The following is a 22,351-nucleotide window of genomic DNA, read 5'->3' as shown; positions in this document are numbered from 1 at the left end:
GTATAAAGTTTGATTATATAAATTTAAGAAATGAGGTATATTAATATTTTTTAGTCTCATGACCTGAATTATTTAAGCCACAGACACTGGAAGTGCTGGGATAGTAAATAATATCTTCTCTGCTTTTGCTAGGGAGATGACATAAATACGTTGTTGTTGGTCTTAATGTGGAATTGGTGATTTGATAAACATTTTTGTAAAATTTGAATGTAGCTAACTTCTTCTCTCTTAAAGTGCCCACATTTATCTTATTTTTGTAGACTGTATTTTTTAGAGCAGTTAATGTTTACAGAAGAATTGAGCTGAAAGTACAGAGTTCCTACCTGCCACCCTCCCTACAGTTTCAATTATATTTGTTGAGCCAATATTGATATGTTATTATTAACTAAAGTTCATAGTTTAGGATTCACTCTTGGTGTTTCACATTCTGTGGGTTTGGACAAATGTATAATGACATTTATCCACCATTATATTACTACACAGAATAGTTCCATTGCCTTAAAAATCCCCGTGCTCCACCTATTCCTCCCTCCTTCCCTCTGAATTTCTGGCAAACACTGATCTTTTTATTGTCTACATAGTTCTGCCTTTTTCAGAATTTCATATAGTTGGAATCATATATGATGTAGCCTTTTCAGATTGACTTCTATTACTTGGCAGTGCACATCTAAGGTTCTTCCATGTCTTTTCATGGCTTGGTAGCTCATATCTTTTTATTGTTGCATAATTTTTCATTATATGGATATACCACAGTTTATCCATTTGCCTATTGAAGGACATCTTGGTTGCTTACTAGTTTTGGCAATTATAAATAAAGCCGCTATAAACATTTGTGTGTAGGTTTATATGTGGACATAAGTTTTTTACTCAAACCTTTGAGTAAATACCAAGGTATTTGATTGCTGGATCATATAGTAAGAATATGTTTAGTTTTATAAGACACTATCAAATTATTTTCCAAAGTGGCAAATCATTTTACATTCCCGCCAGCAGTGAATGAGAGTTCCTGTTGCTCCACACCTTTGTCAGCATATGGTATTGTTAGTGTTTTGGGTTTTAGCCATAGTTGTAACTCGTTGTCTTATTTGCAACATAATGACATATGTTGAGCATCTTTTCCTGTGCTTATTTGCTATGTGTGTATGTTCTTGGGTGAGGTGTCTGTTCAGATCTTCGGGCCCATGTTTGAGATTCTTATTTTCTTACTTTTGAATTTTAAGGGTTCTTTGTATATTTTGGATACCAGTCCTTGATCAAATAAGTGTTTTACAAAGATGGTCTATGGCTTGTCTTTTTATTCTTTTAAAACATTTATTTTTAAAATCTTCCCTTATAAGCTATCTACGTTTTCAAAATCTATTTTCATTCTACCTGATGGGTCTCCTCACAACTCAATTTAATAGTTTAAATGAGAATAACCCAACAAAGTCTTCTATCATTTTTTTTTTCACATAAGTTTCAGCACAAAGAATTGGCCCGTATACAGAGTTTACATATGGAAAAACATTTGTAAAAATTAAATGTTAGGTTTTTGGTTTATCTTATTCTTGGTGTGTGTTGCTTTGGGAAGCTTTGCATTGAAACCACTGATTTCTTTGGGCCAATGAGAATTCCTAATCCATTTTAGTTTGCAGTTAAAATACTATTTCTCAAACTGTATTTCATGGAATTTGAATCTTTTTCAAGATATGTATAGATTTCTTTTTTAACCATAACATTTTTATTTCTTAGTCCCATTTTTTGGGAAATATTTCATGCTATATATTATCACTTGGAGAGTTGCAATGCATATTAAAGCTTTAACAAGTTTTATAGTAAAGAAACCTAATTCATTAGTTTAACGCAACAGTTGAAGTCTTTGACAATGGAATCTGTTCCTCTGGAACATATATTAAAGCTTCCAGAATATTGTTGTGCAGAACATTCATGAAATAAATGATGCCCTAGATCTGCATGCAGTGGGACATTCCCTTGGCCTAGTTCCAAAGGGAAGATACATTAAAAAGTTTAAATTTTGCTGTGCTTTTAAAGGGATTTTTCTGTGGTAACTTTTCAGAAACTGTTTCCAATCCTATGCTTATTAAAAGTGGCCAATTGTGTTACATATAACTTGGGACATCAAGGAACATGGGGTTATTAATGGCTTTCCAATAAAAATAAAATCAATTGTGCTATTCCTCTGTAAAAAAGGGGTCTCAAAGGTAAGGCTCTTAGTTTGTTTCACAAATAAATTTTACTGGAAAGAGTGTTGTTTTCTTTGGTGGTGAGGACTTCCTCTTTGATTTTTCTAAGCTTTGACCAGTGAAAATGTCTTTGGGTGGTCTTTTGGCCTTGGGGATTGACACAGAAATCCTACTTTACCTTTTCAAATAAATAACGATTACAGTTCTCCTTATTCAGACCCCATCTTATGGTTTCCTCTATAGATTTGGTCAAATGAATAGGATTGGCTCATGAACTTCCTTGAGGGTTGGTTTTTTAATAAGGGAACCATGTTTCTCTGAAATTTTGGGTTGATGAGAACATTAACATTTTTTATTAGTTGAACTGAAATGAACCTGAAATATATTCACATTAAAAATTAAATTTTTCATTTTAGAGACTATCTTAAAGGTTTTGTTTTATATTTAAAACTTTGAACCTTGTGATTTATAAACATGGTAAGGAGAAAAATATCACTAAGTGATAGACTAATTATCTGAAACATTTTATTTTACTTACTAGGGTTTCTCACTCATAAAAGTTGCTTTTGCCCAATATAATTTTATTTGTTTGGCAAATAAGACAAATGATCTCTCACATTTTATTTTATTTTTTTAAGTTCTTTCTAAGAAATGGCCAATGGGTCGGATCTGGTGGCTCATGCCTGTAATCCCAGCACTTTGGGAGGCCAATGCAGGAGGTTCACTTGAGCCCGTGAGTTCAAGACCACCTTGGGCAACATAGACCTCATCTCTAGCAAAAAAAACAAAACAAAACAAAAACAACAAAAAACCAGAAAGAAAAGTGCCAATGATATTGCCACCTTAAAGGTTTATTATACAATGAATACTTTTTTACCTATTTTAAAGAACAAAAAGTCTGCAATGACATGAACTCAAACTACCTATAAAAATGAGTACCATCATTTAAGGTTGGTTAAGTGCTGAGGTACACAATGAGTACAGTAGAGGTGAGAACCAGCATTTGCTGAGAGTTTTTTTCTTTAATCATGAAATGATGTTGAATTATGTTGAATGATTTTTCAGCATCAATTTATATGATCATATAAATATCTTTAGTTTGTAGACATGGTGGATTACATTGATTGATTTACAAATGTTGTAACAGGCTTGCATGCCTGGAATAAATTCCACTGATTATTGTAGACACAGTAGTCTCTCCTTATCTGTGCAGGATACATTCCAAGACCCCCAGTGGATGCATTAAACCACAAATAGTACCAAACTTGATTGCTATAAATTAGAACACATTTCTGTTCATGTCTTCCACAAATTTAATGCCTTTTCCACCTTCACTAAGCACTTATCATGCACTGTGGCCATAACTTTTGCAGTTTGAGGTGGGACAGCAAAACTAGCAAGAAAATCTTTTTCCTTTTTCCCGATTTCATGAATAGAAGATTCGTTCTTACTATACGTCTTAGCAATCTCAGCATAAGATTTCTTTCCTTTCTTTGTTAAATCAAGAAGTCTTACCTTTCCAATTTAAGAAACCACTTTATGGCATCTCTTTGGCAAATTGGAATTGCCAGCATCACTGCTGTTGCCCTTTGGGGTCATTATTAAATAATATAAGGATGACTTAAACACAACCGCTGTGATGCTGTGACAGTTGATCTGATAGAATTTAGAAGGCAGCAAAGTGACTAATGGGCAGGTAGCCTATAGAAGTGTGTACATGCTTAACAAAGGGGTGATTCATGTCCTGGGTGGGCCAGAGTGAGATTTCATCATGCTACCCAGAATGGTATGCAATTTAAAACTTATGAATTGTTTATTTCTTGAATTTTCCATGTAATATTTTCTGACCACAGTTGACAGTAGATAACTGAAACCTCAGAAAGTGAAACTATGGTGAGGGGGAACTGCTGTAATTATTTTTCTATATTGCCAGACTTGATTTGCTAACATTTTGTTGATGATTTTGCATCTAAGTTCATGAGAAATATTGGTCTGTTTTCTGTTTTGTACTTCCCTTTGGTTTTGTTGTGCCTTGGTCTTTTTGTACTGTATTGTTTTGGTATAACAGTAATAATAATAGTTATAAAATCAGGTGTTTCCCCTCATCCTTTATTTCCTGGAACAGATTATATAAAATGGATGTGTTTGGGAGGAAAAGTGTCTTTTCCTCACTCTTAGGTCCTCACATCTTAGATTCATGGCTGAGGCCAGTATAAGAAAAGACAGATTAACAAGAGAAAAGATACATTTATATAATAGAAGTTTTACATGGCACACAGCCCTCGTAAGGGAAAGGAACCTGAAGAAAGAGGTAAATCTGTGTGTGGGTTGTCTTTTTTTTTTTTTTGAAACGGAGTTTTGCCCTTGTCGCCCAGGTTGGAGTGCAATGGCACAATCTTGGCTCATTGCAACTTCCACCTCCTGGGTTCAAGCGATTCTCCTGCCTTAGCCTCCTGAGTAGCTGAAATTACAAGCACCCGCCACCTGGTCCAGCTAATTTTTCTATTTTTAGTAGAGACGGCGTTTCGCCATGTTGGCCAGGCTGGTCCCGAGCTCCTGACCTCTGGTGATCCACCTGCCTCCGCCTCCCAGAGTGTTGGGATTACAGGCATGAGCCACTGCATCTGGCCATTTTTTTTTTTTTTTTTTTTTAAAGGCGAAAAAGTATCACCATGTTGCCCAGGCTGGACTCCTGGGCTCAAGGTATCTACTGGCCGCAGCCTCCCAAGTAGTTGGGGCTACAGGGGTGCATACTCTGTGCTTGGCCTAAACCTGTGTACTTTTAGTGCTAGGTTTGATGAAGAAGTGGATAGTGTGTGTATGACTGGATTAAAAAGTATGACCTAATGGTAATAAACCAGAGGGAACATAGCAAGGTGTTATTCAGGTTCTTCTCTGTGACCCTAAATCATCAGAAATCAGGATGTTCCTTTCCTCTGAGTATAGGAAGGACACCTCTCAAACGAGGATCTTATGACTTGCTTCATGGGAATGTCAGAAAATCCTTTTTAGATTTTATGACCTGGGTCAGGGGAGAAGAGCTGGAGGAAGGTAAGAGTGGTCTACCTTCTTCTGAGATTTTCTCAAATTTTTCCAGCTAAAATATTTTGGAGGAGTGTGTACTGAACCTTATTAGATGTTAATTCTACTTTAAATCTGGTAGAAGTGTGGTAGAATTTTCCTGTGAAACCATCTGAGCCTGGAGATTTTGTCTGTCATCTCCACTATAACATTGAGTGCATCCAGCGAGTTCATTTGGGCTATTATATTTTCAGTTCTATAATTTCTATTTGGTTATTTTTTTAATTGTGTTTCTTTGCTGAGATTTTCCATTTTTTGAGAGAGATTTTTGAAGGTTTTTTGAAATACGTCTTTGATGGTTACTTTAAAATCCTGTCAGATAATTTAAACATTTGATTCATCTTAGTTTTGACATCTGTTGGTTGTTTTTTTCATTCATATTATGATTTCCTGGTTCTTGGGATGACAGTGATTTTTGGATATTATGAGGCTTTGAATGTTTTTTGTTGTTGTTGAAGTGTAACATGAGGGCTGGGTGAGTATATTCTCACCTTCCCACTGCCTGCCCTTTCCCCCAGTACCACTACAGCAAAGTGGGACACTGACTTACATTGCCTTTACAGATAGGATGTGGATGTTCACCTCCTCAGCCCACTGATGCCTTCTTGCGAAAGTGGTCTACCTCCCTTCCTGTTTGCCTCTGGTTTGAGTTTAACATTGGTCCCCTGCTGAACCCACTGCTACAGGAGTAGGAGGGGAAAGTGGAGTGCCCACCAGCTCTGCATTCCTTCACCTTCTTTGGCTTCATTGGTACAAAGTGGGTTGGGACTCTGCTTCCCTCTGGGCTTTGCTGATCCTGATGGGTGGAGTGGAGAACAGGAGTGCTGAGTAGCCCTGCTTGACACTGCCTCTTCAGTCTGTCAGCATGAAATAAATATATAGAGACAAGTCTCCAAGCAAAGGTTTTATTTGGAAATAATATACAGGAATTGCAGTTCAGAACACAAAAACTGGGGTAGCCCCTAGGTGTGTCTGAAGAACAAAGGAAAAGTCTGGGGCTTTACTGGGGGAACAGAGGAAGCTTATGTAATTTGTTTTGCAAGTTCATTGGTGTTGGCAGTGTCTTACAGGGGCTGGTGAATTCTGATTGGTGAGTGACAGTTTCTAGGTAAAACTTGTAAGCTTAAAGTTATGGCAGGCTGTTGCGGTTTTGGACTGGGCTTGTGAGATAGTTCCTAGAATGTTTTTCCCTAAGACTCCTCCCACTTTATTTTTGTTGGGTATGACAAAAAAATCTCCTTTGCATAATCAGTTTTCACAAGTCTCTTTGCTTCTGGGTAGGTATGGAGACCCAGCTTCCATTGGGCATCAGTAACACCAAGGGTAGGAGAAAAGTAGAATACCAGTTAGCCCCCACTTGTACAGTCTCTTTGTTCCTGTCTGGTAGTTCAGGCTCAACTCTTTCCTGCGTCCCACTAACAACAGACATAGTGGGGATTAGCTGTGCTTTGGATTTCCTTCTTAATAAAGTCTCCTTGCTGCTGGGTCAGGATGGAGGCTTAGCTTGCTGCTGCTCCCTGTAGACACTAATCAGTTGGAGGAATGCGATCCACAGAGGGGAATGTAAAATCAGTTCCTCCTGCTTCTGCCCCAGTGAAAGTACCCTTAGCCTATCTGGTAGATGATGGAAAATTAGCCTGCCAAACTTCCTGATTGACTACTGTTGGGTAAGTTAGGCTACCTGCAAGGACGGAATAGGTTAGAGATTTTTGGAGTGGAAATTTAATGTACCATTTGGCCTGCTGAAAGTGGGTGGTAAAGCTGTTTTTCCATTGATGATTGGCTGATACTGCCAAAAATGCTTTTTGTTGTTTGCCCACCCTTTTTATGATCATTGCTTTGCTAGTTAGGAACAGGCTTTCCTTGGAGCTTTTTTTTTTTTTTTTTTTCCTCTGCCTGTTGGTGGTTCTACATCGGAGTCTTCTCTATCACCCTGTTTGGGATATATGGGAGGCAATAAGGAGATGCAGGGGACTCATTGCCATGTTATTTATCAAATAGTGACGTCCCTAGGCAGCCAGCCTTCTTTTTTTCTACCTTTCAGCGATGTCCTGTGCTTTTCTTGTTGTGTTGTGTTTTGGGTTTTTTAGTTGTAAGAGGAACGACGTGGGAGCTCTGGGGCTTTCCACGTTGATGCAACCAGAGAGCCTTCAAAATATTGTTTTTGTTCACATAGAAGCACTCAGAAATAAAATTAAATCTCATTATTATAGTGGAGTAATATTTGGTAAGAATTTTTTCCATGAAGATTTTCATCAATTTGGACATCGGGCTGTGATTCACTATTACCATTTCCCCTGTTAGAATAACAGGATTATTTTCCTATAAAAAAAAGGAGTGCTTTGTCTTTTAATGTGGTAAAATATATATAACATAAAATTTATAATTTAGCCATTTTTAAGCATACAGTTCAGAGGCGTTAATTACATTCACGATGTTGTGCAATCATCACACTGTTTCTAAAACTTAAAAAGATTTATGGACTTTTTTTTAAGAAGTTTTAAGTTTACAGAAAAATGTAAAGGAAGTATAGAGTGTTTCCATGTACTCTCTCCTTCCCCCACTTATTAACGTCTTGCATTAGTGTGATGTGTTTGTTAAAACTGATGAGCCAAATACATCCTGTATGTTCTGACAAATGTATGACATGTATGCACCATTACAGTATCATAGAAAATAGTTTCACTGTGCTAAAAATTCTTTGTGTCTACCTGTTCATCCCTTCATCTTTCGCTTCCTCATCCCCCACCAGCCCCTAATAACCAATGATCTTTTTGCCATCTCCATCGTTTTGCTTTTTTCAGAATGTTGTATCAGAATCATACAGTAGGTATCCTTTTCAGATTGGCTTCTTTGACTCTTAGCAAGGTACGTTTAAGGTTCTTCTGTGTCTTTGTGGCTTAATAAGCTTTTTGTTACTGAATATTTTCCAAAGCACTCTCATTATACTTGATATGATTTGGATGTGTGTCCCCTCCAAATCTCGCTGAAATGTGATCCCCAGTGTTGGAGGCGGGGCCTAGTGGGAGTTGTTGATCATGGGATGGGATCCCTCCTGAATGGCTTGGTACCATCCACTTGGTGATGAGCGAGTTCTTACTCTGAGTTCACGCAAGAGCTGGTTGTTTAAAAGCTTGTGGGACCTTTTTCTTCTCTCTTTTGCTCCCTCTCTTGCCTTGTGATGTACCTGCTCCCACTTTACCTTCTGCTATGAGTAAATTTGTTTATGTTTTCATTATAAATTATCTAGTCTCAGTTACTTATGTACATTACTTATGCAACGTGAAGACGGACTAACACAATAGCTAACAGAAACTCTGTATACATTCCGCAGTTACTTTCCATTCCTCTCTCCCCCCAGCTTTTGGTAACCACTAACTTACTTTGTCTCTATCAGTTTGCCTATTCTAGATACTTTATATAAGTGAAGTCATACAATATTTGTCTTTTTGTGTCTGGCTTATTTTACTTAGTACAGTGTCCTCAAGGTTCATTTATGTTGTAGCATTATCACTACTTCATTCTTTTTGTGGCTGAATAATATTGTATGCATATACCACATTTCGTTTATCCATTCACCTTTTGACACTTAGGTTGTTGCCACCTTTTGGCTATTTATTGTGAATAATGCTGCAGTGAACACTGATATACAAATACCCATGTATGTCTGCAGTTCTTTGCACATATAACTAGGAGTGGAATTGATGGATCTTATGGTAATTACATGTTTAACCTTTTGAGGATCCACCCAGCTAGCTGTTTTGACAGTGACTGGACCATTTTGTATTTCCACCAGCAATGTAAGAGGATTCAAGTTCCTCCACAACAGGCCAACACTTGTTATTTTCCTTTTTGTTTAAATAGACATCCTGGTAGGTATGTAGTTGTATCTCATTGTGTTTCTGTGTGTATGGCTTTTTATGTTCAAAGTAACGATAAGTCATCCAAAAAAGAAATACAGCCTTCCATTCCTGTCCTGTGTAGATAAGAGACTTCATATTAAGCTTTCGTAGGTCAAATACCATATAGGAATTACCACTTAAAAATTGAAACCTTTTGCAATGAACCTAAAACTGCTCTAAAAAAGTGTATTTAAAAAAGAAAGGCAGGCCAGATGCGGTGGCTCACGCCTGTAATCCCAGCCTTTTGGGAGGCTGAGGCGGGCAGATCATCTGAGGTCAGAAGTTTGTGATCAGCCTGGCCAGCGTGGTGAAACCCCATCTCTACTAAAAATGCAAAAATTAGCCAGGCGTGGGGGCGGGTGCCTGTAATCCCAGCTACCTGGAGGGCTTGAGGCATGAGAATCACTTGAACCTGGGAGGCGGAGGTTGCAGTGAGTCGAGATTGCGCCACTACACTCCAGCCTGGGGGTTACAGTGAGACTCTGTCTCTTAAAATAAATAACTAAAAAATAAAAATAAAAAAGGCAAACAAATGAGGTATTTCTCTATAAGCTCTATGGGACAGTAACAGCAGTTGTGGCTTCTTCAGAATACTCAACACTAAACGTTGGAATTTTGTTACAGGCATCAGCTCCTTCTATTATGAATAGCTTTTGAAGACATCAGCTCCAGCACCTTTGGTGCATAAAAATTTATTAAGGTAAAGTACAACAAAAAAGGAAACGTATTATGATTATGTTCAGAGAAAAAGGATGGACTTACTCTCAACCACTGTGCCTTTGAGAATACAACTTGTATGTATTTTCAAAGCATAAATTTACTTAGCACTTTCAAAAGCAGTTTTATTAGACAAGATATAGTTTTATTATTTATTTATTTATTTATTATTATTATACTTTAAGTTTTAGGGTACATGTGCACAATGTGCAGGTTAGTTACATATGTATACATGTACCATGCTGGTGCGCTGCACCCACTAACTCGTCATCTAGCATTAGGTATATCTCCCGATGCTATCCCTCCCCCCTCGCCCCACCCCACAACAGTCCCCAGAGTATGATGTTCCCCTTACTGTGTCCATGTGTTCTCATTGTTCAATTCCCAACTATGAGTGAGAATATGCGGTGTTTGGTTTTTTGTCCTTGCGATGGTTTACTGAGAATGATGATTTCCAATTTCATCCGTGTCCCTACAAAGGACATGAACTCATCATTTTTTATGGCTGCATAGTATTCCATGGTGTATATGTGCCACATTTTCTTAATCCAGTCTATCATTGTTGGACATTTGGGTTGGTTCCAAGTCTTTGCTATTGTGAATAATGCCGCAATAAACGTATGTGTGCATGTGTCTTTATAGCAGCATGATTTACAGTCCTTTGGGTATATACCCAGTAATGGGATGGCTGGGTCAAATGGTATTTCTAGTTCTAGATCCCTGAGGAATCGCCACACTGACTTCCACAATGGTTGAATTAGTTTACAGTCCCACCAACAGTGTAAAAGTGTTCCTATTTCTCCACATCCTCTCCAGCACGTGTTGTTTCCTGACTTTTTAATGATTGCCATTCTAACTGGTGTGAGATGGTATCTCATTGTGGTTTTGATTTGCATTTCTCTGATGGCCAGTGATGGTGAGCATTTTTCCATGTGTTTTTTGGCTGCATTAATGTCTTCTTTTGAGAAGTGTCTGTTCATGTCCTTCACCCACTTTTTGATGGGGTTGTTTTTTTTCTTGTAAATTTGTTTGAGTTCATTGTAGATTCTGGATATTAGCCCTTTGTCAGATGAGTAGGCTGTGAAAATTTTCTCCCGTTTTGTAGGTTGCCTGTTCACTCTGATGGTAGTTTCTTTTGCTGTGCAGAAGCTCTTTAGTTTAATTAGATCCCATTTGTCAATTTTGGCTTTGGTTGCCATTGCTTTTGGTGTTTTAGACATGAAGTCCTTGCCCATGCCTATGTCCTGAATGGTATTGCCTAGGTTTTCTTCCAGGGTTTTTATGGTTTTAGGTCTAACATTTAAGTCTTTAATCCATCTTGAATTAATTTTTGTATAAAGTGTAAGGAAGGGATCCAGTTTCAGCTTTCTACATATGGCTAGCCAGTTTTCCCAGCACCATTTATTAAATAGGGAATCCTTTCCCCATTGCTTATTTTTCTCAGGTTTGTCAAAGATCAGATAGTTGTAGATATGCGGCGTTATTTCTGAGGGCTCTGTTCTGTTCCATTGATCTATATCTCTGTTTTGGTACCAGTACCATGCTATTTTGGTTACTGTAGCCTTGTAGTATAGTTTGAAGTCAGGTAGCGTGATGCCTCCAGCTTTGTTCTTTTGGCTTAGGATTGACTTGGAGTTGCAGGCTCTTTTTTGGTTCCATATGAACTTTAAAGTAGTTTTTTCCAATTCTGTGAAGAGAGTCATTGGTAGCTTGATGGGGATGGCATTGAATCTATAAATTACCTTGGGCAGTATGGCCATTTTCACGATATTGATTCTTCCTACCCATGAGCATGGAATGTTCTTCCATTTGTTTGTATCCTCTTTTATTTCCTTGAGCAGTGGTTTGTAGTTCTCCTGGAAGAGGTCCTTCACATCCCTTGTAAGTTGGATTCCTAGGTATTTTATTCTCTTTGAAGCAATTGTGAATGGGAGTTCACTCATGATTTGGCTCTCTGTTTGTCTGTTATTGGTGTATAAGAATGCTTGTGATTTTTGTACATTGATTTTGTATCCTGAGACTTTGCTGAAGTTGCTTATCAGCTTAAGGAGATTTTGGGCTGAGACGATGGGGTTTTCTAGATATACAATCATGTCATCTGCAAACAGGGACAATTTGACTTCCTCTTTTCCTAATTGAATACCCTTTATTTCCTCCTGCCTAATTGCCCTGGACAGAACTTCCATCACTATGTTGAATAGGAGTGGTGAGAGAGGGCATCCCTGTCTTGTGCCAGTTTTCAAAGGGAATGCTTCCAGTTTTTGCCCATTCAGAATGATATTGGCTGTGGGTTTGTCATAGATAGCTCTTACTATTTTGAAATACGTTCCATCAATACCTAATTTATTGAGAGTTTTTAGCATGAAGGTTGTTGAATTTTGTCAAAGGCCTTTTCTGCATCTATTGAGATAATCATGTTGTTTTTGTCTTTGGTTCTGTTGATATGCTGGATTACATTTATTGATTTGCATATATTGAACCAGCCTTGCATCCCAGGGATGAAGCCCACTTGATCATGGTGGATAAGCTTTTTGATGTGCTGCTGGATTCAGTTTGCCAGTATTTTATTGAGGATTTTTGCATCAATGTTCATCAAGGATATTGGTCTAAAATTCTCCTCTTTGGTTGTGTCTCTGCCCGGCTTTGGTATCAGGATAATGCTGGCCTCATAAAATGAGTTAGGGAAGATTGCCTCTTTTTCTATTGATTGGAATAGTTTCAGAAGGAATGGTACCAGCTCCTGCTTGTACCTCTGGTAGAATTCGGCTGTGAATCCATCTGGTCCTGGACTCTTTTTGGTTGGTAAGCTATTGATTATTACACAATTTCAGCTCCTGTTATTGGTCTATTCAGAGATTCAACTTCTTCCTGGTTTAGTCTTGGGAGAGTGTATGTGTCGAGGAATTTATCCATTTCTTCTAGATTTTCTAGTTTATTTGCGTAGAGGTGTTTGTAGTATTCCCTGATGGTAGTTTGTATTTCTGTGGGATCGGTGGTGATATCCCCTTTATCATTTTTTATTGCGTCTATTTGATTCTTCTCTCTTTTAATTGTGATGTTAGGGTGTCAATTTTGGATCTTTCCTGCTTTCTCTTGTGGGCATTTAGTGCTATAAATTTCCCTCTACACACTGCTTTGAATGCGTCCCAGAGATTCTGGTATGTTGTGTCTTTGTTCTCGTTGGTTTCAAAGAGCATGTTTATTTCTGCCTTCATTTCGTTATGTACCCAGTAGTCATTCAGGAGCAGGTTGTTCAGTTTCTGTGTAGTTGAGCGATTTTGAGTGAGATTCTTAATCCTGAGTTCTAGTTTGATTGCACTGTGGTCTGAGAGACAGTTTGTTATAATTTCTGTTCTTTTACATTTGCTGAGGAGAGCTTTACTTCCAACTATGTGGTCAATTTTGGAACAGGTGTGGTGTGGTGCTGAAAAAAATGTATATTCTGTTGATTTGGGGTGGAGAGTTCTGTAGATGTCTATTAGGTCCGCTTGGTGCAGAGCTGAGTTCAATTCCTGTGTATCCTTGTTGACTGTCTGTCTAGTTGATCTGTCTAATGTTGACAGTGGGGTGTTAAAGTCTCCCATTATTAATGTGTGGGAGTCTAAGTCTCTTTTTAGGTCACTCAGGAGTTGCTTTATGAATCTGGGTGGTCCTGTATTGGATGCATATATATTTAGGATAGTTAGCTCTTCTTGTTGAATTGATCCCTTTACCATTATGTAATGGCCTTCTTTGTCTCTTTTGATCTTTGTTGGTTTAAAGTCTGTTTTATCAGAGACTAGGATTGCAACCCCTGCCTTTTTTTGTTTTCCATTTGCTTGGTAGATCTTCCTCCATCCTTTTATTTGAGCCTATGTGTGTCTCTGCACATGAGATGGGTTTCCTAAATACAGCACACTGATGGGTCTTGACTCTATCCAATTTGCCAGTCTGTGTCTTCTAATTGGAGCATTTAATCCATTTACATTTAAGGTTAATATTGTTATGTGTGAATTTGATCCTGTCATAATGATGTTAGCTGGTTATTTTGCTTGTTAGTTGATGCAGTTTCTTCCTAGTCCCGATGGTCTTTACATTTTGGCATGATTTTGCAGAGGCTGGTACCGGTTGTTCCTTTCCATGTTTAGCGCTTCCTTCAGGAGCTCTTTTAGGGCAGGCCTGGTGGTGACAAAATCTCTCAGCATTTGCTTGTCTGTAAAGGATTTTATTTCTCCTTCACTTATGAAGCTTAGTTTGGCTGGATATGAAATTCTGGGTTGAAAATTCTTTTCTTTAAGAATGTTGAATATTGGCCCCCACTCTCTTCTGGCTTGTAGAGTTTCTGCTGAGAGATCAGCTGTTAGTCTGATGGGCTTCCCTTTGAGGGTAACCCGATCTTTCTCTCTGGCTGCCCTTAACATTTTTTCCTTCATTTCAACTTTGGTGAATCTGACAATTATGTGTCTTGGAGTTGCTCTTCTCGAGGAGTATCTTTGTGGTGGTCTTTGTATTTCCTGAATCTGAATGTTGGCCTGCCTTGCTAGATTGGGGAAGTTCTCCTGGATAATATCCTGCAGAGTGTTTTCCAACTTGGTTCCATTCTCCCCGTCACTTTCAAGTACACCAATCAGACGTAGATTTGGTCTTTTCACATAGTCCCATATTTCTTGGAAGCTTTACTCGTTTCTTTTTATTCTTTTTTCTCTAAACTTCCCTTCTTGCTTCATTTCATTCATTTCATCTTCCATCACTGATACCCTTTCTTCCAGTTGACCGCATTGGCTCCTGAGGCTTCTGCATTCTTCACGAAGTTCTTGAGCCTTGGTTTTCAGCTCCATCAGCTCCTTTAAGCACTTCTCTGTATTGGTTCTTTTAGTTATACATTCTTCTAAATTTTTTTCAAAGTTTTCAACTTCTTTGCCTTTGGTTTGAATGTCCTCCCGTAGCTCAGAGTAATTTGATCGTCTGAAGCCTTCTTCTCTCAGCTAGTCAAAGTCATTCTCCGTCCAGCTTTGTTCCGTTGCTGGTGAGGAACTGCCTTCCTTTGGAGGAGGAGAGGCGGTCTGTTTTTTAGAGTTTCCAGTTTTTCTGCTCTGTTTTTTCCCCATCTTTGTGGTTTTATCTACTTTTGGTCTTTGATGATGCTGATGTACAGATGGGTTTTTGGTGTGGATGTCCCTTCTGTTTGTTAGTTTTCCTTCTAACAGACAGGACCCTCAGCTGCAGGTCTGTTGGAGTACCCGGCCTTGTGTCAGTCTGCTCCTGCTGGGGGTGCCTCCTAGTTAGGCTGCTCGGGGGTCAGGGGTCAGGGACCCACTTGAGGAGGCAGTCTGCCTGTTCTCATATCTCCAGCTGGGTGCTGGGAGAACCACTGCTCTCTTCAAAGCTGTCAGACAGGGATATTGAAGTCTGCAGAGGTTACTGCTGTCTTTTTGTTTGTCTGTGCCCTGCCCCCAGAGGTGGAGCCTACAGAGGCAGGCAGGTCTCCTTGAGCTGTGGTGGGCTGCACAGTTCGAGCTTCCTGGCTGCTTTGTTTACCTAAGCAAGCCTGGGCAATGGCGGGCGCCCCTCCCCCAGCCTCGCTGCCGCCTTGCAGTTTGATCTCAGACTGCTGAGCTAGCAATCAGCAAGACTCCGTGGGCGTAGGACCCTCTGAGCCAGGTGCGGGATGTAATCTCCTGGTGTGCTGTTTTTTAAGCCCGTCGGAAAAGCGCAGTATTTTGGTGGGAGTGACCCGATTTTCCAGGTGCCGTCTGTCACCCGTTTCTTTGACTAGGAGAGGGAACTCCCTGACCCCTTGCGCTTCCCGAGTGAGGCAATGCCTCACCCTGCTTCGGCTCGCGCACGGTGCACGCACCCACTGACCTGCGCCCACTGTCTGGCACTCCCTAGTGAGATGAACCCGGTACCTCAGATGTAAATGCAGAAATCACCCGTCTTCTGCATCGCTCACGCTGGGAGCTGTAGACCAGAGCTGTTCCTATTCGGCCATCTTGGCTCCTCCCCCCAAGATACAGTTTTAAATACCAATCATGGACCAAGGTGAGCAATCAGATTGAGTCATTGCTTGGGAGATACAAAATAAATTCAGTTATATTGGAGATATCTGCTAGGAAGAAATTCCCTTCACCTTCTTCCCAAAGATTCTAAAGTAATTCAAAGGGAATCAGCCAGTCTAGCAATAAGCTTGATGTCACATGAGAATAACTGGTATCTATAACGAGAAGCTTTGAATCATGGAGTTATCTGTTTCTCAGTATAAGCTTATTTTTAGTATAATTTATCCAAATTCTAAATAGGAGTTCATAAAACTTTGGGTTCCATAATACGTAGCCTAAAAATTACCATTTTTTTAAATATCACTTGAGTCTCCCTCAGGGCCTAGCACCATGGTATCGTATTCATGTAGGATGCCTTCAGAATCTGTTAGTTTATTTAGTAAACTCATGAGTACTGCTGCTAGAGATAAGAAGATTGGTGAAAGACCCAAACCTCTTCCATTTAGGAGCTGATATGGCTAGGCTTTGTGTCCACACCCATGTCTCATCTTGAATTGTAATCCTCATAATCACCACGTGTGAAGGGAGAGACCAGGTGGAGGTAATTGAATCATGGGGGCAGTTTCCCCCATGCTGTTCTCGTGATCCCCCTTTGCTCAGCACTTCTTCCTTCTGTCTTGTGAAGAAAGTGCCTTGCTTCCCCATTGCCTTTCACCGTGACTGTAAGTTTCCTGAGGCCTCCCCAGCCATGCTGAACTGTGAATCAGTTAAACCTCTTTCCTTTGTAAATTACTCAGTCTTGGGCAGTTTTTTGTAGCAGTGTGAGAACGGACTAATACAGCAGTTCAATCTAGTAATAAAAGATTATATGTGCACACACACACATCTGCAAACATATACGGTATATATATACAAACAAATAATTTTTATTAGATGTTAAGTGATATAGTAGGAAGTTCTATGTACGTAAATAACAATCTAGTATTCAGCAAAAATGTGGACAAGGAAGTGACATTTAATTTTTTTATTTTTTATTTTTTATTTTTTTTTTTTAGTGACGAGGGCTCACTATGTTGCCCAGGCTGGATTTCAACTCCTGGGCTCAAGTGATCCTGTCACCTTGACCTCCCGAGTAGCTGGGACTCCAGGCGTGATTTACCATGCCTGGTTTAGAAGTGACATTTTAGATGAATCATGTGTAAGGAGAAATTAATGAAGATACTTCAGATAGGTATTTCAAAGAATGGCTATTTTTATTTTTATTCTATACCTAATTTAGTCTAACAGAATTTCTGTATATATATGTGCAAAACTTTTGGAGAATATAATTTAGTTTCAGAACATCAGGAAGATGAGATATAATATAAAACTTTTTTATAAATGTTGCTCTAAAATAGAGCATGTTACTACAGACTGTGTGTTCTTCTTTTAGAGTATTTTGTAAAGGTGCTGTTTTATAGCTCATAAAAGTGAAAGCTGTTTTAAGCAGTTAGCATTGTGCACCATTATGGCTGTTGATGTTCCTGTTGCCCAATTTTTCTCTTATTCACCTCACTTTATGCTCAATGATTCTTAACCTGCCGCATGGTCTGTATCTTAGATTTGGAGCATAGATTATAGATTTGAAAGAAAGAGGTCAGAATCTTTTATAATAATATACTTAAATACCCTTGTGTCATAAGAGTGGAACCAAACTCCAGAGATGTAAAAGATTAATTTCTTGTTTATTTAGAGAAAGGCGATACACTTCTGCTTTATCACTAGAATGTGTCTTTATGCCTGTTGACAAACCTGAGGATCACATCAATGGGTAATCTTGCCTATGATCACGTAGAATGTTAATGGGACAACCCAGATTAAAACTGTTGACTCTTAACCACTGTAACCACTGTTCAGTACTTAGCCAAGAAAAGCTGCACATTGAAAAGTCTTTTTCAGGTTTCTTCACATTTTGATGTTGAAGCCTAGTTGCTGAAGTCAGCTAGATTGAAAGGTTAGAGTCAGGTGGATTCTATTTATCCCTGAATGAAAGAATTACTGGGTGAGATCACCAAGCAAACCATTGTGGCCACAAACAGATGCACTATTTTCCAGTAACTCTTTGGGCAGCAGGGGCACAAAAGTAAAAAGGCAGAGGGCAGTGGTGTGAGTAGAACAATAAAGTAGGTATTGATAGTGCAAGGTGAGCAGTACTGTAAAATTTTTTTGATTATACATGGTGGGGGCATCAGTGATGTCTTCCCCCGAAAGAGGACAGTTAAATTCAGTTTTGCTATTGGCATGACTTAAAGAAGTGTTAATGCCTCTGCAGCATCTATCTCTTAGGCTTTTGAAGTATGTATGTGGCCTTTTCTGGCTCTATGCTGATAAGTTCTCCCCAACACCAAGATTCCAAGTCTCAGTTGACAGAGTATGGTTTACAGTTATTGGTTTAGAACCATTAGAAATAATCAAACTTCTGCATCTACTACAGGTGTCAGATGTCAGTGATAAAATCATTTAATGAAAAGTGGTTGGCTTTCTTAGGAAAAAGAGATCAGCTCTGGAATTTGGTAAACCTGATTTGATTTAAATCCTGCTCCTATAGTGTGTGACCATGGATAAAGCAGGTAATCTCTGTGAAACACTAGTTTTGTAGATTAAATGAGATTATGTTTATGAAGCTCTTAGCACAGTGCCTGATATATACTCAGTACTATGTTAACTGCTTTTATTAATAAAATGAGCTTGTATTTATAATTGCAAAAATGTAATGGTTACCATGTTACCTTTGATACTAAGTTTGTGCCTCAAATAGTGGGGAAAATGTTCTGTTTAAGTTTATGTAAGATTTATAATATTTCAAGTAGTAACCATAAATTTAAACCATGTGAAGAAACAAGAATTAACATTCTTATTTTGGTGATAGATATTAAAACAGTGTTTTTTGAAGAAATCCACAAAGAATTTACCAATAGAGTTCTTAAGTGTGTGATCAGGATGTTTAGTGTTTGATTATTTGTATGTACCTTCTCCAGGACTTGGAAATCTATATGCTTTGTTTGCATCTTTATTTCATCACATATGGAAGCTGAGAAGTTTTTGATAAAGGACTTTTTGTCTCATTGATATTTTTCAGATTTTTATCTGTTGAAGGATAGCCAATATAATTCCTCAACTACGAATTTTTAAAAATATCTGGGCCAGGTGTGGTGGCTCACACCTGTAATCCCAGCACTTTGGGAGGCCGAGATGGGCGGATCACGAGGTCAGGAGTTCGAGACCAGCCTGGCCAACATGGTGAAACCGCATCTCCAATAAAAATACAAAAATTAGCTGGGCACGGTGGTGCGCACCTGTAGTCCCAGCTACTTGGGAGGCTGAGACAGGAGAATCACTTGAACCTGGGAGGCAGAGGTTGTAGCCAGCTGAGATCACGCCACTGCACTCCAGCCTGGGCAACAGAGCAGACTCCATTTCAAAAAAACATATATATATGTATCTTTAAGGATTTATCTTCAGACTTTTTTTTTCCTGTTTTCAGGCATATTGGGTTTCTATTTAATCATAAATCATCAACTGTGTTCCTATTTAATCATAAATCAAGCCGCATTCCCTGGATTCAAAGAGTTTACACTCTGAGATGGTCAGGATTGTTAGAGATAAATAGAGGATAATGTAAGGATAATATTTTATAGACAATGAAGATAAAATAGGGCTGGGCACAGTGGCTCATGCCTGTAATCCCAGCACTTTGGGAGGCCGAAGGGGGCGGATCATGAGGTCCAGAGATCGAGACCATTCTGGCCAACATGGTGAAACCCCATCTCTACTAAAAGTACAAAAATTAGCTGGGCGTGGTAGCGTGCACCTATAGTCCCAGCTACTCTGGAGGCTGAGGGAGGAGAATCGCTTGAACCCAGGAGATGGAAGTTGCAGTGAGCCGAGATCACGCCACTGCACTCCAGCCTGGCGACAGAGTGAGACTCCGTCTCAAAAAGAAAAAAAAAAAAAAAGATAAATAAATGACCATATTCCATTGGAATGCCATCACTTTTTAAAAAGTGAGTGGAGGCCAGGTGTGGTGGCTCACGCATGTAATCCCAGCACTTTGGGAGACCGAGGCAGCCTGATCACAAGGTCAGGAGTTCAAGACCAGCCAGGCCACCATGGTGAAACCCTGTCTCTACTTAAAATACAAAAATTAGCCGGGCGTGGTGGTGCATGCCTTTAGTCCCAGCTACTTTGGAGGCTGAGGCAGGAGAATCGCTTGAACCTGGGCGGCAGAGGTTGCAGTGAGCCGAGATCACACCACTGCACTCCAGCCTGGGTGACAGAGCAAGAGTCTGTCAAAAAAAAAAAAAAAAAAAAAGCAAGTGGAATTTTTGTTAATGCCTTACCAGAAGGGAATGATTTCAAATAGTCGTCTGCATTTTATGACAGCTAGGTGTTGGTATTACATAAGATCATAATCTTACTTTTATCAGTCTTGAAGTGACTCACTGTTCAATTTGGGGACACTGGTTTGAAAGGTCCTCTTCAGTTATAAGGCATGAAAATACCATGGTGGTTTTGGGTTTTGATTAAAAATAGCATGTACTGATTTCTGTGTAGGTGTACTTACCATATTTGTTTATATTTATTCAGTGTTGGTATTGCCTTTATTTCTAGCAAATATTTCTTAAGAGTATTTTTGCCTTGTTTATGTTGTAAAACACAGAAACAACAAAACTGAATGTATAAATTTATGCACAATTTATAATGTTAAATAAGGTATTCATTTTAGAAAATAATATGACAGATTGCTTTTTTCTTTGATTTTATGTATCTTCTGATAAATTAGTGCCCTGAGATCAAATAAAAATTTGTTTTCATCATCTTAATGCTCATGCTCAAAACTAATATAGATACAAAAAATGAATACATTTCAGAAATTTGGACAGTTAGTAGAAATTAAAATACACCAGTAGCTAACATGCTTATAACATTTTGCTATTTATAGAACCAGTATGTCCTTTTGATTCCACCGCCAATATGATAAGGAAATGTTACTGTCTCAGAGAGCTTACTTGACTTGCCTGTATCATAGCACTTTGATATCACTAAGACGTTTGTTTGGCTCTAGATTCCTTGTTCTTTCTATATTCCTCAAGGAAGTGTCTTGATTTTAAAATTATTGTCATGAATATTGGGCTTATGATATCACAGAATTAAGTTATATGACATTCCATTGCATTTTGGAAAAGAAAACAGAAATTATGCTAGCATTCTTATGTTAATAGTTAGAAATGACAGCTGTGGAGAAACGTTAGGACCTATGGAAGTAAAAGTAATTGTAGGATCCAAGTTAAGTAAAAGCCAATTGCCATATTCACATTCTGAACACAAATTCAAGGGACTCTACCAGATTCAGAATTTTAAATAAAAAGAAAAAGAAAAAAAGAAAATGAACCTAAACACCCTTGGTAGTCATTTTTATTTCAGTGATGATAAACTAACACACCTTTTAAAGATTATGATAAACTACACAGATGGGCTTTAATTCCCTTAAACAGAATTTTGCTGAACTGATTTCAGCTACAGGGGATTTGCGGATGTAGTCAACAGTCAATGAACAGAAACATTTTATTTGGCTGGAGAGGGCAGAGAGGTTTTTCTGTAGAAAGGAGTGTGGGGATATGCTCTTTATTTGTAGACTGCGGAAAATTTCATGTTACTGTTTGTTTTAATCCAGAAAAAATTGAGGAAACACGAAGTACTGCTCAAAGTTTTTAATTGTCTTTAATTCAGCAAGACTCATTTGCAGCCAGTGTAGAACAATGCCTATAGAATTATTCAGAAATGATTTTTTTCTTGTTCTGTCAGCCCTAGGAATGATAATAACATCTCTGTAGCTATTATAAATATTGATAGTTTGCACTTTTAAGAGGTAAATTTTCTTACCTAGAAGTCTACGAAGAGTTCTTTTTTAAATCATAGCCTGTCCTAAATCAAAGTGAGGCAACTATTAACTTTCTGTGTTGAAAGAGAGAAGTGGGAAGTATGAAGGCATGCTCCAGGAGTCTGACTTAATGTGTGACCATTCCCACCACCTGGGGCTGTGCCCTGTGGATCTATTTTGAGCTGCCAGACTCAAAAGTAAATAATTTTATTTAGCATCTTCTTTATATACTGGTTTGAACCTTAACTTTGTAAGTTAAAAAAATGACATTGCAAGCAGTTTATCCTCTTAACTGATTTTATATTCATATACTTTGACTATTGTCCTTGAAATCATAGGATGAATCTTAGAGATTTTAAACATATTACTGTTCTGCCTAGAAAATAATAAAACTACATTTTACAGAAAAAAGCTCTTAGATTTATTAACGTTGCTCATCAAGGAGCTATTGCAGAATAATCTGAAGAGCTTTTCCACAAATTTCTCCAGATAATTTGATTGGATATTTTTATACAAAATGCTTTTAAAAGACTCTAAACTCTGATATTAAATTGGAAGCAAGTTTACAAT

The 22,351-nt window shown here is 38.4% G+C and overlaps 1 protein-coding gene across 23 annotated transcripts in view; it reads left to right on the top strand.

Moving 5' to 3' along the window:
• Positions 1-22,351, top strand: part of SUPT3H (SPT3 homolog, SAGA and STAGA complex component) — a 557,558-nt gene that overhangs the window by 187,940 nt on the left and 347,267 nt on the right. The window contains exon 1 of one of the 23 annotated variants that reach the window (XM_054685870.2): positions 10,223-10,227. The exons of the other annotated variants lie outside the window; for them this stretch is intronic. Within the exon in view, the coding sequence (XP_054541845.1) occupies positions 10,223-10,227 (5 nt within the window). Of the gene's footprint in view, positions 1-10,222; positions 10,228-22,351 lie in introns of those variants that run through there. 23 annotated transcript variants of the gene reach the window in all.

This window comes from Pan troglodytes, chromosome 5 (genome assembly GCF_028858775.2).
Source record: "Pan troglodytes isolate AG18354 chromosome 5, NHGRI_mPanTro3-v2.0_pri, whole genome shotgun sequence".
NCBI lineage: Eukaryota > Metazoa > Chordata > Mammalia > Primates > Hominidae > Pan > Pan troglodytes.
The sequence above is the reverse complement of the archived record's forward strand: the minus strand, read 5'-3'. Positions and strand labels throughout refer to the sequence as shown.